Source organism: Heterocephalus glaber, unplaced genomic scaffold (genome assembly GCF_053883595.1).
Source record: "Heterocephalus glaber isolate CG9 unplaced genomic scaffold, H.glaber_assembly_v1.0 deba00001452, whole genome shotgun sequence".
Classification (NCBI taxonomy): Eukaryota; Metazoa; Chordata; class Mammalia; order Rodentia; family Bathyergidae; genus Heterocephalus; species Heterocephalus glaber.
In genome coordinates, this window is record NW_028258302.1 from 8,644,480 (window position 1) to 8,660,140 (window position 15,661).

Genomic DNA, 15,661 nt, shown 5'->3' on the forward strand with positions numbered 1-15,661 from the left:
TGATAAGGAGGTACTACCACTCTGAACCCTCCCTGGGCCCCTCTGGTCTGCCCCACAGTCCAGCTTCGGCAGGGTGTGGTTTTGATACTTTGATCAGTGTAGGGTTTGACTGGTGTCTACCAGCATCTGTCCTGGCCATGGAGGAGTAATTATCAGATATTGTAACCTTCACCCTTGTCTATCAGTGGTGCAATGCGTAGGTTACTGGGTGACTCCCAGTTGCAAGGACTGATCTGTTTCAAGTGTGTACATGAATGGCCATTCCTTTATAGGTTCTTTTCCTCATTCCCTTCCCTTTTTGCCTGGGGTGGGGCTGAGGGCTGGGATGAGACTGGGCAGAAAAGACAAGTGCCTGTTTCCACAGGCGGGCGAGGTTCAAGCGCTCCAACAGCGTGACGGCTGGTGTGCAGGCAGACCTGGAGCTTGAAGGCCTGGCCGGCCTGGCCACGGTGGCCACAGAAGACAAGGCCCTGCAGTTTGGACGCTCCTTTCAGAGGCATGCCTCTGAGCCCCAGCCCGGGCCCCGGGCCCCCACCTACTCAGTCTTCCGCACAGTCCACACGCAGGGCCAGTGGGCCTACCGCGAGGGCTACCCACTGCCGTACGAGCCGCCGGCCACCGATGGGTCACCAGGCCCGGCCCCCACCCCAGCCCCTGGCCCTGGGTCTGGCCGCCGCGACTCCTGGATGGAGCGTGGTTCTCGTAGCCTCCCTGACTCAGGCCGCACATCCCCCTGCCCACGGGATGGCGAGTGGTTCATCAAAATGCTGCGGGCAGAGGTGGAGAAGCTGGAGCACTGGTGCCAGCAGATGGAGCGTGAGGCGGAGGACTATGAGCTGCCAGAGGAGAGTGAGTTGGCGGGCACAGGGTGCTGGCCCCCTGTGTGCTCAGGGGATGGTGGCTGGTGCTGGGGCTGCAATGGAACAGGACACCCCGCTAGCTGGGCATGGCTTTGCCTTCCTCACCAGTCCTTCCACATGGGAGCTTGAGGACTCGACACTGGTAGTAGGACATGCCGGGAGCTCTTGGGGGAGCAGCTTCAGAGGCCAGGGCTGGGACTGGAGACACCGACTGAGTAAAAGGACTGGATCTCTAGGAGAAGGCTACCAGTCCAGGTCACCAGGACCAAGGGGACATAGGGGACTATTCGAATTTGGACTAGTACAGGGATCTAGTTTGAAACAGGTGGTGACCCAGACCACAAGGCAGGGGGGCGACACTTCAAGTCAGATCCTTTTTGAGGCACAGATGATGAGGCTCAGTGAAGTGGACATGGCCCTGGCCTGAAGGAGGGCAAGGCCCTTTCCCCCCAAGTCCAGTCTGGGGGAAACTCACCCTTATGTCAGAATCCCCGGGTTGATGGGATTATGACTAGTGTCATCTTCATGCAATTACTTAGTGATTCTCAGTGAGCCAATGAGGCATCCTCTGATGCGTGACACACCTCAGCCAATGGGTGGTCATTGAGCTGATGCCCTGGCCAGGGCTGTAGGGCTAGGCTGGGGCTGGTTTCCATCTGTACTAACTTGGGAGGCAGGGAGGATACAGGATGATAAGTGCTCAACAAATGTAGTTCGGGAAGGAAGGAACATCAGCGCCTGAGTATCCAGTCTTGGTGAGATGGGACAGAGCCGCTTGTCAAGAACTTGAGGATGGGGTAGAGAAGGGACTGGAGGAGATAGCTGGATAAACAGTGCAAATAACCAAGAGGTGAAAGTCATCAGGGTGGACTTCCTAGAGGCTGGGGAAGAAGATGCCTCGTTCTCCTCCTTGAATTTCCTTCTGCTCTCCAGTCCTGGAGAAGATCCGCAGTGCTGTGGGCAGCACGCAACTTCTCCTGTCCCAGAAGGTCCAGCAGTTCTTCCGGCTGTGTCAGCAAAGCATGGTGAGTGCCCATAGGAGTGTGTGCACCTGGCAGGTGACCCAGTGTCGCTGGGGGCTAAGACCAGGTCTGTGATCCTCCAGGGATCATTTTGAGTATTGTGCTTGGTGGTGGGGCCGGGTGTTTGTGCCTGAGAATGAGAGGCCCAGTTTCTTTCTTGTCCCCTGTCTTCCAGCCCCACCCCATTCTCCCAGGTTGAGCTTCCTATAGGGCTTTTATGGTTCCGACTGGGCTCATACTTCCTTGATGGAGTGTCCCCCTCCATGTCTCCCATTGTTGCAGGACCCCACTGCGTTCCCCGTGCCAACCTTCCAGGACCTGGCGGGTTTCTGGGACCTCCTGCAGCTGTCTATTGAGGATGTGACCCTCAAGTTCCTGGAGCTACAGCAACTCAAGGCCAACAGCTGGAAACTCCTGGAGCCTAAGGTGTATATGTGGGGAGTGGAACCTTCAGCCCTAGGGACTATACTCTGGAAAATGTCCTTCCACAGAGAGATATGTTAGGGGCGGAGGTGTACAGGGGAAGAGACCCATGTACAGCAGAACCCCTGGACAGATAACAGGTGACCAATCACTTCCAGAGTGACCACATTCCTGGTCACTGCCAACTGCTTGGCCTCAGTGTTCATCATTGCCTAAGCTTCCAGAGCTCCCTCAACTACCTTTGGCCAGCTACAGTTTGAGGGAATAGAGCTAGACCTTCTAGAAGGTCACCTTCAGCTCAGGCCTGGGCACAGAGGGCAGAGCCTTGAATATGCCTTGTCTTTCAGCTCACTAGACCTGTCTGTGATGGGTCTTGAGGGTCGTGGTGGGTGAATCCCTCCCCCTTGCCTTGCCTAGGTTAGCGGGGCTTGAGGGAAAACTCCCCAAACAGCACTCTGATGCAAGCAGTTAAGAACAGCTCCACCAGGGGGCGCACGGATCAACCATGTTTTAATGAAAAATGCGGGGGTTTTGACCTTGGGACTTCAGGTCGTCCGATCCATGTGTCTGGTTCACAGCCGCACGATTCCCGTTCCTCTGGGAGCTGGGGTATGGGGGCGCGAACCCGGATGCTGGGGGTGGTTCCGGCGCTGAGCTCACCACCGCGCTCTCCCGACAGGAGGAGAAGAAGGTCCCTCCGCCGATACCAAAGAAGCCCTCGCGGGGCCGGGGCGTGCCGGTGAAGGAGCGCTCCCTGGATTCCGTGGACAGGCAGCGGCAGGAAGCGCGCAAGCGGCTTCTGGCGGCAAAGCGCGCCGCCTCCTTCCGCCACAGCTCGGCCACCGAGAGTGCCGACAGCATCGAGATCTACATCCCCGAGGCCCAGACCAGGCTGTGACCCGCCCGGCCCGCCCGGCCCGCCCGGCCCGGCCCGGGCCTGCGGTTTTCTACCCGTACTGTACACCCAGCGTCGAGGTCACTGTGAACGCGGGCAGCCCCGTGCGCCCGCCCCGCCGGCACCGCACGCCCCGGCCCCTCCTGCCCGTCGCACTCTCGTGGGTTTTTTACCGTCCTGACCCCACGCGAAGGCGCCCGGGCTGGGCTAGGGGCCGTGCCTCTCCGCCCCGTGCCCCTCACCTGGAAGCCCACCTTCCTGGTCCGACGCTTCGTCCCCACCTTCTCCCCACGGGCACCATCTCTGCCATTATTCTCCCCCACGGGCCAGGCCGGGCCGGGTCCTCCATCTGGGCTCTGCGTCCCCCCAACCCCGCGGGGCTGGGCTTCGTGGGGGATCAAGCTTCGTGGCTTTTTATGAAGAATCCCCAACCCCGCCTAGGAGCCCACCCCATCCTCCCAGGGCTCCACCCTCAGTCCTCTGCCTACAGGACCCAGGGAGCACAGTGGCTGGACCAACCCAGGACCAGGGCCCCTGGGCCTCTCCCCTTTCCCAGCGGCTGGGGAGGGGAGACGGGGCCTTTCCCTCACCACACCTGTGGCTGTTCCCACATCCCCTTGAGTATCCCAGGAAAAATAAAATCGCAGAACTGCACTCGAGCCACCTGCTCTCTCCAGAAGAGGTTATCTCTGCCCCACGTGGGGTGGAGAGAAGGGACCACCTGCTGGGGTGTGTGTGTGTGTAGAGAAGGGACCACCTCTGCCTGGTCTGGGGTGGGGGTGCAGAGAAAGGGCCTGGAGCATGCCTTCTTGCTTTGGGACACGGGTTGCCTGAACCTTTCCTGCTGATGGGCCAACTTGGAGAAAGGGGATTCTGCCTGTCTGGTGGCCATAATAAGGACCTAGACCTTCCTGGAGTGGCCTGGGTGGCATGCAGAGAGGAGGGCATTGACCTCTCCACTCTCCACGGTACAGCCTGATTCCTTCTTTGTACCCCAAGTCCTCCTGGGATTTCCCCAGAGAGGGAAGCACTGGGGCTTAGTGCCTGGTGCAGAGCATGTACTCGATAAACAGGGAATGTGGTTATTATTAGGTATTGAGAAATATGGTTTATTTCCCCTGAGGGCACATTGTTCCTTCTGCTCCAGTCATCCCCAAACAACAGCAGAAAGCTGTGTTCAAATGAGTGCTGTCACTTCTGATGCCTCCTGTGCATGGACATCTCTGGGGAAAGGAGGTAGAACAGAACTTTCTGGGGAAGCCAACCCAGATCTAGTGGTGATAGCTAATATTTATTGAATGCTTAACATGGCTCAGAAAACAGGTGGGTGGCTTACATGAATGAAGCTCATCGTTATACCAAGTGAGAAAGCTGAAGCTTAGGGAAGGTTAAGTGACCTGTCTGAGGTCACAAAGCTAGTAGTGAAGCCAGGTCTAATGCCAAATCATGGGCTTTTAGCTCTAAAGCTTCCTAGTCCCCAGAGGATTGGATGGTAGCCTCCATCAGAAAGCCCCCTTTCTAGTCCCTTGGGGTTGGTGCCTCACACCAGGCAGGAGGGAGAAGCCTTCCAGGGGGTCAGCTGCTCTTTGAGGACCCACTGGACCAGCTGATTCTTCTCATTCATTTATCAAGCAAACAGTTATCACTGAGGCTACCACTGAGCCTTAATGTAGTTTCTATCCTTATGGAACTTATGGTTTTATGGGGGAAACTGGCAAATAAACAATGCAGTTAAACATACAAGTGGTGAGTGCCAGAAGTCACTGGGTTTTAGCCACTGAAGGAGCACTGGGACTGGGAAAATGTTCCAAGATCAGGGAGCACTAGCACAAAGGCCTGCAGACGAAAGGGCACTGGGAGCATGGGGACTTGATCACATCAACTTCTAGGTCCTGGTGAGGAGGGTGCCTGAGGCCTGGAGCCATGGCAGGGGTTTGAACTAGAGTTCGGTAAATATCTCTTACAGGCTGGCTTGGGAGACTGTTTCTGGAAAGCAAAAGATTGTGTATGTATACACTCATATGAACCCAAGGAGGGCTCCCAAGGGATTTGAATTCCCAAAAGCAAACCAGCTTGGAGCTGGTCCCATACAGATTCCTGGGCCTGGTCCAAGACTTAGTGAATAAACTCTGTATTTGAGTGAGTTTCTCACAAGTGCTCCAGGTGATTCTGATGTGTAGCCAGAACAGAATAGAGGCTCCTTCTAGAAATGCTCATTTGGGGCCGGGGATTTAGCTCAGTGGCTCTGCTGCCTGCCTCGAAAGCGCAAGGTCCCAAGTTCGATCCCCGGTACCAAAAAAACAAAAAACAAATGCTCATTTGTCTATTTCCCATAGACTTGCCAAATGAGGCCTGCGCTGCGTTAGTTCTCTGAGTTTTTCTCATCTCTAAAATTGGGACATGAATGAGTTTTGAACTAGACAATACTTGGAGGAACCCTATGAAGCAGGTATTGCTATCACCCCCATATACAGATGAAACTGAAGCTCAGAGAAGTTAAGCAACTTACCCTAAATTCTGAAGTGAGAAAGTGGCTGAGACTGAGTTTAACCTTCTATATCATACAGTTTTTAAAATGGTTCTATAACTTACGAACAGGGGTGTGTTTCTTGGGGTCATGAGGTAAGTGCAAGTGAGTATTGAGGAATGGTTGACACCTGTAACTATAGTCATCCCACTGTGAGCATGATGTTTAAAATCTCCCGTGATGGTGCTAATGTAGGGGGATGTCTAGTCCTTGTGGTTTGAATCTGGCCATAGCCAAGCACGTGAACCGGAAGTTATGGTACAAAGGAAGGCCCACTCTCTCAGAGTGGCTGAGGATATAGAAGGAAACGTCCTTAGCAATCAGAGTATTTTAAGTCTATTCTGTGCTGCTATAATAGAATGCCACAGACTAGATAGCTGACACAGTTGTGCAGGCTGGGAAGTCCAATGTCAAGATGCTTAAAAGCAGGGCACAGTGGCCTATATTGTTCAAGCTACTTGGGAGGCTGGGCAGGAGGATTATTTGAGGTAACAGACTAGGACAGGGATGTGAAGGGCATGGAGGTGTAGGTAGAAAGACTCATAAGAGAAGGCCAAACTGGAGATTTCATGGTTGTATTTAAGTTTTTGAAAATCTTTTGGCCAAAAGAATGGAAATGGGCTGGAGGGGACAATGGGAAAGGCAGGGAGACCATCATGAGAAGTGCTAAAGTGGTCCAGGTAAGAGATAATGATACTGATTTTCAGAGATGTTTAGGCATAAGTTCCACAAGCTGGATCTGGGGAATAATGCAGAAAGAAGACCTTGAAGATGTCACTCAGGGTTTTGGCTTAATGAATTACCAAAAATGGACATAGGACATTGCAGAAAGGGGAATGAATTTGGGGAATACTTAACATGTCAATAACCATTTACTGAGCATTTATTGAGGAAGTACCAAGTACTTTGCCAAGTACTATATACACATTAATGTGATTTAATGCAGCAACCCTAGAAGGTGAATTCTATTGTCTTTAAACAGTGTAAAGAGCTTTTCTGAGGATTAGCAGACAGCAGAGCCAGAAAGTTGAAGCCATGGGCATCTGGTTTCCAGGTCTGAACTCTGAGTCCTACTCAATTCTGCCTGAGGGAATTGCTTAGTCAGTACTCAGGATGCAGCGCAAGGGCTGGGAAGAGTACTCCAGGTAGATGAAAAAGCATAAGTCAAGGCACAGACATATAAGCACTTTGGTCTGTGTATGAGGACAGGAAGTAGTATGTATTACTAAACACAAGGAAATATATCTGGCTAAGATCAGAGGGATGAGGTTGGGAAGGTAAGGCCATTTGGGGCCTTAAAAAGATTGAGCACTGGGGCCTTTTCTGTGTGTGTTAAAATAGACATCTATGCCAGGTACTGTGGAAACACGGAGTAGAGAGTGAATACATATATTTCAGGGCTCATGTAAGACAAGTTTTACTATATTTCAATTTTTTTATAGACACAATATCTACCATCTGTTTCTGTGGCTGCTGTTTGCCTGGCACAGTACTTTACATACATTATCTCATCTAATTCTCAAAACCTCTTTACTAAATGGATGTTATTGCCTCTACACAGAAAGGAGGCTCAGACCGATTAATAATGCTCTCAAGGTCACAGAAGTAGAAAGTTAGCTCCGATGGAAAAAGATTTTAAAGCACTAGAGTACACTCTGCTAAGAAAAGCTTCTTCCAAGGATCATATCTTATGTTTCGGCGTATCTGACCTAGGTCTCAGAAGACGCCTAATAAATGTCAGTTAAATAAATGAGTGAATGATTTTTCACTTTCTCTGAGAAACGCAAGCGGCAAAGTCGCTGGAGAACCTCCCGGTCGCCAGGGGGCGCTGCACAACCTCAGCACCGCGAGCCCCGGTGCGGACGTCTCTCTTCCTGTGCCTTGATTGGAGCTCAACGGATCCCTGAGCCCCGAGGCAGCAGGCGGGCGTTGCGCGGGGTCACCGGTGACGCCCAGCGGGCGGCTGGAAGCGGAGACTTCCGTGCTCCGGTCTAGCAGTCGGAAAGCTGGGGCCAGGCCAAGGTTGTGCGGGTTGGGGCGCAGGTGAGCACCAGGTCGGAAGTGCTGTTCCTTTCCCTGAGGTGGCTGTCGGGGCCGCCCGTCCTCGGCGACGGCTCTAGGCCGTAACTTCTGAGCTAGGAGCGGAGTGACGGAGCCTCGCTCCGTCCCTGGCTGGGCCTGGCAGTGCCCTCGCTTCCCAGCACTCCTTTGGCCAGCTGGCCTTCTGTGGCCAGTTCTAGTCTTCGGGCACCTGAGTGAGTGCGCATGTGGTCGAGGCTGAGTGTGGTGGGATGAGATAAGGGGACTGGGAGCCGAGGGGACGAGGGAGGGGGGCAGCTGATTGAACCCTGACCTCTCGCGCTTCCGCCTCCCAGTTGGGCTCCACTTTCAGTCAGGGAGAATTCTTCCACCTTTCCGGGCCTCCTTTCTCTTGTAGGCAAGTCTCGAATGCGATAGTGAGGCTTCAGGTCTCACGGCCTCTGGGACCCACGCCCAGGTTTCCCTGCAGCCGAGTTGATTAGTACCGGACGCTTTCGCAGGCTCCCGCAGGCTCCCTCCGTGCCTGGCTGGAAATAGACGTCACAGTATTTGAAGTACATTTTCGCCTCTTTCATTTGTATAACTCTGGGGATGACTTCATGGAGTTCGTAGCTTCTCATAATCAGCAAAGGCATCTGCTGGGTTCCTGACACGTGGGTGGATGACTGCTGTGGTTTTACACTAGTGAGTTGCTTGAGTCTTGAGCTGTCAGTCATTCATTCGTTCAACAAACTTTTGTTTTTAGCACTTTGTGCCAGAAAGGGTGGGAGAGGTGGGGGGTTGGCTAGGGCATAGTGTGCTCAGTAGACTTAGGTCTTGTTCTTTTGGCACTTTAAGATGTATTGAGAAATGCAGACAGGTAAGGTAATCCAGCGCAGTGCCTGAGAAGATGATGATATGTGTTGAATAACCATGTTGAATAAATGAATGAATTGACTTGTAAATGACTAGCATATAAGCGGGATGACAAAGACTTTGGCCTGCATGTGAGAGAATATTCTAGTTGTGGACTGATGTTTGATATGTTTTAAGAGAGAAATGGAGAGTTGCTGTTTAGGAAAGAGACAACTTAAAAGGTAGGGGATAAAATAGGGCAGTGGTAGGTTTGGGTTTCTTCAGGAATGCCTCTTTTAATATCTACAACTTAGAATTTCACAGATCTCTCAGTATAATCTCAGAATTTACAAAAGTGGAAGCTCTTCTAGGTAATAAGATGCTAGAGCCGGGGATTTAGCTCAGTGGCACTGTGCCTGCCTCACAAGCGCAAGGTTCTCAGTTTGAGTCCCGATACTGAAAAGAAACTTAGCTAGGTAATAAGATGCTAAGCTAATGAGGGAAAACTGCAGGAGGCTCTCCCTTAAGTCCAGGATTTGGACAGAAGACATGCACCTATCTGTTGTGTTTTGTGTTTTTTCCAGGAGAATGAGCACAGGCTTTGACGTTGGAGAGGTCTGGTCTTAAAAATCAGTGAGTCTGTAGCTTCTAGTAATCTTGGGCAAGTTAGCAATGTCTTTTGAGCTTTTGTGGCCTTACACAAAAATTTGCCTGAATAATTTGTATATCATGGACGTGTTGTCAGGGTTAGATGATAACTAATGTGAAAATTGCCCAGTGTAGGCCTGGTGCTAAGCCAGAGGATTAAGAGTAGGACAGAGTCAAAGCAGCGATGGGTTTTTTCTCACCTTTAGAATGATCCATTATAGTTTTGGGTCCACAAAACACTTGAATTCTTCCAAGGAGACTTGGAATTACTTAGGACAGGATGAAAAGAGTATATAAAATGTGTATAAAGTGCTTAGCCTAAGGCTTAGCATGTAATAAGTGCTGAGTAAATGGTACCTATCATTATAATTGTGAATGATCTTTAATAATTGTTAATAATAATAATAATAATAATCATTTATGACTAAATAGACATTAGAGTAATCCAATTTGTGTGGGTTTTTTTTTGGTACCAGGGATCGAACTCAGGACCTTATGCTTGTGAGGGAGGCAGCGGAACCAATGAGCTAAGTCCCTAGCCCGGTTTTGGCTGTTTAAATACACTCCTTATTACTTTACATGAGGAAAAGGAACTACTTATTATTTAAGAACCAGGAGATTCACAGTGGAACTGTGTATGGTGACTGGCTGTACTCATGGAGAAATTTTGTAGAACAGAGAAAGGCTTCTTTGCCCTTTCTGAGATGTTGGCAGACTGGAGAGGGAGAGCCAGAGGTCAACAGGCTCTATTGGGAAATGCTCAGAGGTCCCCTTGTGGGGAACACTGCCATACATAGGTGCACAGTTGTCAAAAGAGAACAGTACATGTAATAGAGATTCTTCCTACCTTCCTTAACGATTAAGTCTTCCAATATTTCCTTGGTTATTTCAGGGGCCCGGTTGTTGGATAAAATAGACTATCCTCTTGTACTACTCTGCATAGGGTGGCTGCTCTGTGGCAGGCTTCCTGTTAAGTGGAATGCCTGGTGGGCTGTCCCATTTTTGGTGGAGGAAGGAGTAATTGTTTCTCCCTACTGATACCTCGTGCTCTTCTGCAGATGTCATGTGGCCTATGCTTTGGACCATGGTGCGCAGCTATGCTCCTTATGTTACATTTCCTGTGGCCTTCGTGGTTGGGGCTGTGGGCTACCACCTCGAATGGTTCATCAGGGGAAAGGATCCACTTCCTGTGGAAGAAGAAAAGAGCATCTCAGAGCGCCGGGAGGATCGTAAGCTGGATGAACTTCTAGGCAAGGACCATACCCAGGTGGTGAGCCTTAAGGACAAGCTGGAATTTGCCCCTAAATCTGTCCTGAACAGAAACCGCCCTGAGAAGAATTAATGGAAGACACAGGACCCTATGGTCAACAGGGCTGTGACTGGTCCTGCCATGATGTCAACTCAGCCCCAGAACATACATTTGATTGCTTTTGCTTATTCTGACCTCTTCTGTACCTCACAGCCTCACATGTACTGGCTGCACCTTTATAGCCAGGGAGACACAGGAGCAGCTGAGGGGCCAGCCAAGAGGAAGGCTGAATCTATAGAATGGGGTCCGACTGCTCAGGCTTCCGAGCTTCTGTTGGTGCACTGTCCCGAGGAGTGCTGTAAATGAACATGGGCTCTCAGTCTCCCTGGGGAGGTGGTTTGGCCTCAAGTGTGGATGGCTGGGATTTGGGTATTCCCTTTAGGAGAGATACCCATGTGTCTAGTTCCAGTTTGTACAGGGAAGAATTCAGAAATCTACCTGGTTCCCTTGACTAGTTTGCCTTACCCTTTGTGTTCATTCTTCCTGAAATCCTCTTGTCAGCTCAGGAATGGGATTCCCTGGGGAAGGAAAGCATTTTCTGTTGTCAGATATGCAGGCTGTTCCTGCTGGGGCAGGGAGGAAATGTGCCTGGTGAATTTGCTTGGAAACAATCACCGTCCTCTACCCCTCATCACTTGATTAAAGTGGCATCTGAGAACCATTTTGATCGAATCCTGTCTTCTAGATGGCATTTGGGGTAGGCCAGTGATAGTGGTTAAGGACTCTGGTTGCTGTGAATCCAGGAGGCGGTGGTTCCCAAGAGCCTTTTTACCATCATGATTAGAGGCAGTAGCTCTTTCAAAGTCTTAACGCTCACATGTGTGCCACCCTCCTTTTCTCTATAAGAAAATAATATATAGGGCCGGGGATTTAGCTCAGTGCTTTTGCCACCTGCTGCGCAAGCGCAAGGACCTGAGTTCGATCCCCGGTACCAAAAAAAAAAAAGAAAGAGAAAATAATATATGCACATTAAAGGAAATTTGGTAGGGATTAGAACAAGGTCACCAACACTTCCAGCACTGTAATGCAACCACTGTTAGAATTTTGTTATCTTTTCACTACTTTTCTGTGTAGTTTTGTTTTTGTTTTTGAACCAGGGTTTTGCTATGTAGTTCAGGGTGGCCTTGAACTCACTATGTAGTCCAGACTGTCCTTGAATTCATGGTGATCCTCCTGCCTCAGCCTCCCAAGTGCTAGAATTATAGGCATGTGCCACCATACTGGGTTTCTGTGTAGTTTTTAAAGACAGTTACACCATTATACTTTAAATTTTATATTGCTTTTTCACCTGTTATTTCTTAAAATCATTCATCTTATCACATGGTCATAATTGGGGTTTTTTTGTATATCCTTTTATTGGTACATTTTAGGTGTACAATATAATGACATTCATCATTGGAGATATGCACATTTACAGACTCTCTTGGTTCTTATATTCTCATATTAATTCCATTCCCTTCTTTCCTTTCCCCTCCCCCTCCCCTTTGCCCCTTTTCTTCCTATTTCACATTATCTATTATACCTTTTAGTCCTTATTTACACTTTCAGTTTCTCACACTAGAGAAACTATTTGGTATTTACACATGTGTGTCCTGTTTATTTCACTTAAGAGTATCACCTCAGTGTGCATCCATTTAGCAGTAAATGTCTCTAATTTGTCATTTTTTATGGCTGAGTAGTACTCCATTTTATTTAAAAAAAAACACATTTTCTTGATCCAGTCTCCAGTTGATGGGCATTTGGGCTGTTTCCAAGTTTTAGCTTTTACAAACTGTGCTGCTATGAACATGGGTGCACATATATCACTGTGGTATGATTCTTTTTAATTCTTTGGGGAAGATCCCCAGCAGGGGAATACCTGGGTCAAATGGGACTTCCAGTCCTAGTTCTTTGAGGTATCTCCATACTGATTTCCATGGTGGTTGCACCAGTCTAGACTACCACCAGCAGTGGAACAGGGTTCCTCTTTTCCCACAGCTCCTACAGCATTTGTTGTTGATTGATTTCATGATAGCAGCCATTCTTTCTGGAGTGAGGTGGAATCTCAGTGTTGTTTTCATTTGCATCTCTCGGAGGTCATAATTGTTTTTAAGTACCTTCTGAAGAATATAGCAAAAATTGATTTTCAACAGTTTCCTTATTGCTGAACATTTGAATTGTTTCTGATTGTTCACAAGTTTAAATACTCCAAGGACTGTTTTATGTAAGGCTTTTCCTGCATTTTGGAATCAGTGGTGGGAACAGTAAATGGCATTTGGATGACATGGAATGAACAGTTTTCAGAGTCCATACATCGTAGCAAGTGTCTCTCTGAAAGGGTTGCAGGAGTTAATGCTAAATGTCACCACTTGAGGTGTTGCTGGTGAGGTAAGGGCAATGAGCAGAGGGCTGGAAGAGGCAGAAGAACGTGCTGCTCATGAAGCTGACTCATTTAACCTAAGTGCACAGGGAAGCATAGTGATCACTGAAGAGGGAATCTGCCTGGAAAAAGGGAGGTTGTTTGCCCTGTCTCCTCTCTCAGGATCTCTCTCTCTCCTCTGGGGCCTGATGGTGTTAATGGGGGCGGGCAGAACTCCTGAACAGGTCGAGATGCCAGCTGGGGAGTGGGGCAGTGCTGGGAGGAGGAGGGTGCTCTAAGTGGTGGCCTGAGAAGAAAGGATTAAGTCCAGTCAGTGGCTTCCCCTCAGTGTCTGTGGCCTAGTGGAGATGTTGAGCTGAGCTGCTGTTGGTCCTCGGGGAATAAATCTGATGAGAGTGGGGAAAGACTGCTACCTGAGGAAGGTGAGATTTCTGGTTCCAAAAGGGTCTGCTAAGCTCAGTTTCTGCTTAGGGTTCTGGCTAGTGGCCTCTGCATTGGTAGACCTGTGCTGCCACCCTGTGGCGGTTTTGAGCATTACTAGGCCTGGAATCTTCCCTGGACTAAATCAGGAATAACAATTTTTTTTTTGGTATATCGTTTTATTGGTACATTTTAGGTGTACACTATAATGACATTCATCATTGGAGATATGCACCTTTACATAATCACTCTTGGTTCTTATTTTTCACCCTTGCCCAGCCCTCCCTTCAACCCCTCCATCCCTCCCTATTTACAAAGATGTTGTTTCCATTTTTTCATTTTCTCATATTAATTCCAGTCCCTTCTTTCCTTTCCCCTACCCCTCCCACCTCCCCCTCCCCTTTGCCCCTTTTCTTCCTATTTCACATTATCTATTATACCTTTTAGTCCTTATTTACATTTTCAGTTTCTCACACTAGAGAAACTATTCGGTATTTAAACAAATCTTGATGCCTGCAGGATCAGATGACAAATGAGCAAAGTACAGCCCTGACAAGAGGGGGCAGTAGTGATTCAACTTCCAGTTTGCTGCTTCCTCAGTGGCACCAGTTTTCCACTTTTTTCCCTTAAAAATGTAAAAGTTAAGTGGAGTTTTTATTATTTATCTATAGAAACTTATGTTTTAAAAAAAGTCGGCAATTCATTTTTTAAAATCTAAGCATGCTAACATACTTGGGTTATTTGGAACCAGTGAGGGTCAATTTGTGATCTCTCAAAAATGCCCCTCTTGTCCTGGGGTGGTAGTGGTGTAGCTCAGTGGTAAGAGGCTTGTCTAGCGTATGAGTGAAGCCCTGGGTTTGACTCCCAGCACTGCAACAAAATCAACAACAAAAAAATGTCCCTTTCCTAATGATATCTGAGAGTTACGCATTTTTTTCAAACAACTTGTAGCAAATATTAGGTCACAGAATTGATTTCCATTGAAAACTCTTTTGTGTATCCTACACATGTACAGTTTAATATCACCCTAAGCAAAATATTTGAGGATGGAAAGCCACAGGGACAATACCCACAGATTTTTCCCACAGACATTTTTAGACTTTCAGATATTTTAGTATATCTCCTACCAATGTCTGGTTGAAGAAGCTCTATCTTTGGAAATCTGAGTTGCTCTCTTCTTCCAGGCTGACTTTGTGCCCCTTTTTAAAATAATTTCATTTCCTAGGGAGTGTCCTGGCCAAATTTCTGGCTCTAGCAAGTCTATTAATACTCTCAGCTCAGTCTTCCTTTCCCATGGACTGGTGGAGATCCAAGGCTGCTGTAGCCACTCTTAAGATGTTACAGCATCTTATAGGTGCTCTTGGACCTGTGCACAAGTGACATTAAGTAGCAGGGCTTGTGTTACTGGCTGTAGGCAAAGATAGGTCAGGGTTGCTGGAATGCACCAGGACATGGACTGGTTTTCTTCCATGCTTGCTAATTCACCTTGGAGTTATGTGACCCTCTCTTAAACTGGCCCGACAATCATAGTTCACTGAAATACATCAGTTAGTACCTGCGCTTGCCTCTTGTTTCCCTCCTCCACAGGTCTTTTCCCAGCCTCGTGATGGTTGTGGCTGTGGAGCAGGGTTATCCTATCTGAGCGGGGCAGGAATCACCTCTCTCCCCTCAGCGGCTCGTTGTCTGGTGCTTTTCCATTCTCGCTAGACCCTTTCCTGTGCTGTGTTAGCACAAGTCAGCTGGGTCGCTGCCAGGACAAGCCTGCCAGGGAGCCCTTTGACTTGTCAGCTTCCCAGCGCCCTGGCTGATGGGACTGTTGGCTGCGTGAAACAGCATGGAAGTAGCCTCATTGGAGTCTGGGTTGTGAGCCAAGCAGCTAGAATTAAAAAGCTCAGTCTTGCCTGGCTTGTCTTATGCCACTTTGGGATGTGTTTCCATGTACTACTCATAGGGTGCTAAGCTAGGGCCATGCTATTGAGTGAAAATCAGGTGGCTTTTGGTGGGTGACAGACTTGAGTTATGAATATTGTCTCAAACTAAATGACCTTGGTCAAGTCACTGAGTCTTTCTTAGCCTCAATGTCCTCATCTATAAAACCGGGGTAAGAATTTTCGCTGGGCTGTCCCAAGGCTAAGGTAATGTATGTGAAGTGTTAGCATAGTCCATGGGCTCCATGTAAGTAAGTGCTCAGTAAATACTAGCTGCTTAAATTTTGTTTCAGGAAGAGCTTACATTTCCTACAATAGTTGCATGTATCATTGTGATCCTGGTGAATGAGGAACGGGAGGAGAGAGCAATCTTGGCTGAGTAATAACAAGCTCTCT

At 48.8% G+C, this 15,661-nt stretch overlaps 2 protein-coding genes across 4 annotated transcripts in view; both read left to right on the plus strand.

The window, feature by feature from the left end:
• The window catches only part of Dlgap3 (DLG associated protein 3), a 60,661-nt gene extending 55,718 nt beyond the window's left edge, over positions 1-4,943 (plus strand). For all 3 annotated transcript variants that reach the window (XM_004850916.4, XM_013074377.3, XM_013074375.3), the window contains exons 9-12: positions 365-849; positions 1,794-1,885; positions 2,165-2,308; positions 2,985-4,943. In XM_004850916.4, the coding sequence (XP_004850973.1) occupies positions 365-849; positions 1,794-1,885; positions 2,165-2,308; positions 2,985-3,203 (940 nt within the window). In that variant the 3' untranslated portion in view covers positions 3,204-4,943. The remainder of the gene's footprint in view (positions 1-364; positions 850-1,793; positions 1,886-2,164; positions 2,309-2,984) is intronic.
• A 2,620-nt stretch (positions 4,944-7,563) lies between these two features.
• Positions 7,564-11,219, plus strand: Smim12 (small integral membrane protein 12). The gene is made up of 2 exons (XM_004850914.4): positions 7,564-7,770; positions 10,308-11,219. The coding sequence occupies exon 2, from the start codon at positions 10,313-10,315 to the stop codon at positions 10,589-10,591; it is 279 nt and encodes a 92-aa protein (XP_004850971.1). The 5' UTR covers positions 7,564-7,770; positions 10,308-10,312; the 3' UTR covers positions 10,592-11,219.
• Positions 11,220-15,661: the final 4,442 nt, after the last annotated feature.

What these genes read in the sequence shown, in the direction of transcription:
- Smim12 (XM_004850914.4), top strand. Translation starts at nt 10,313, where the DNA reads ATGTGGCCTATGCTTTGGACCATGGTGCGCAGCTATGCTCCTTATGTT.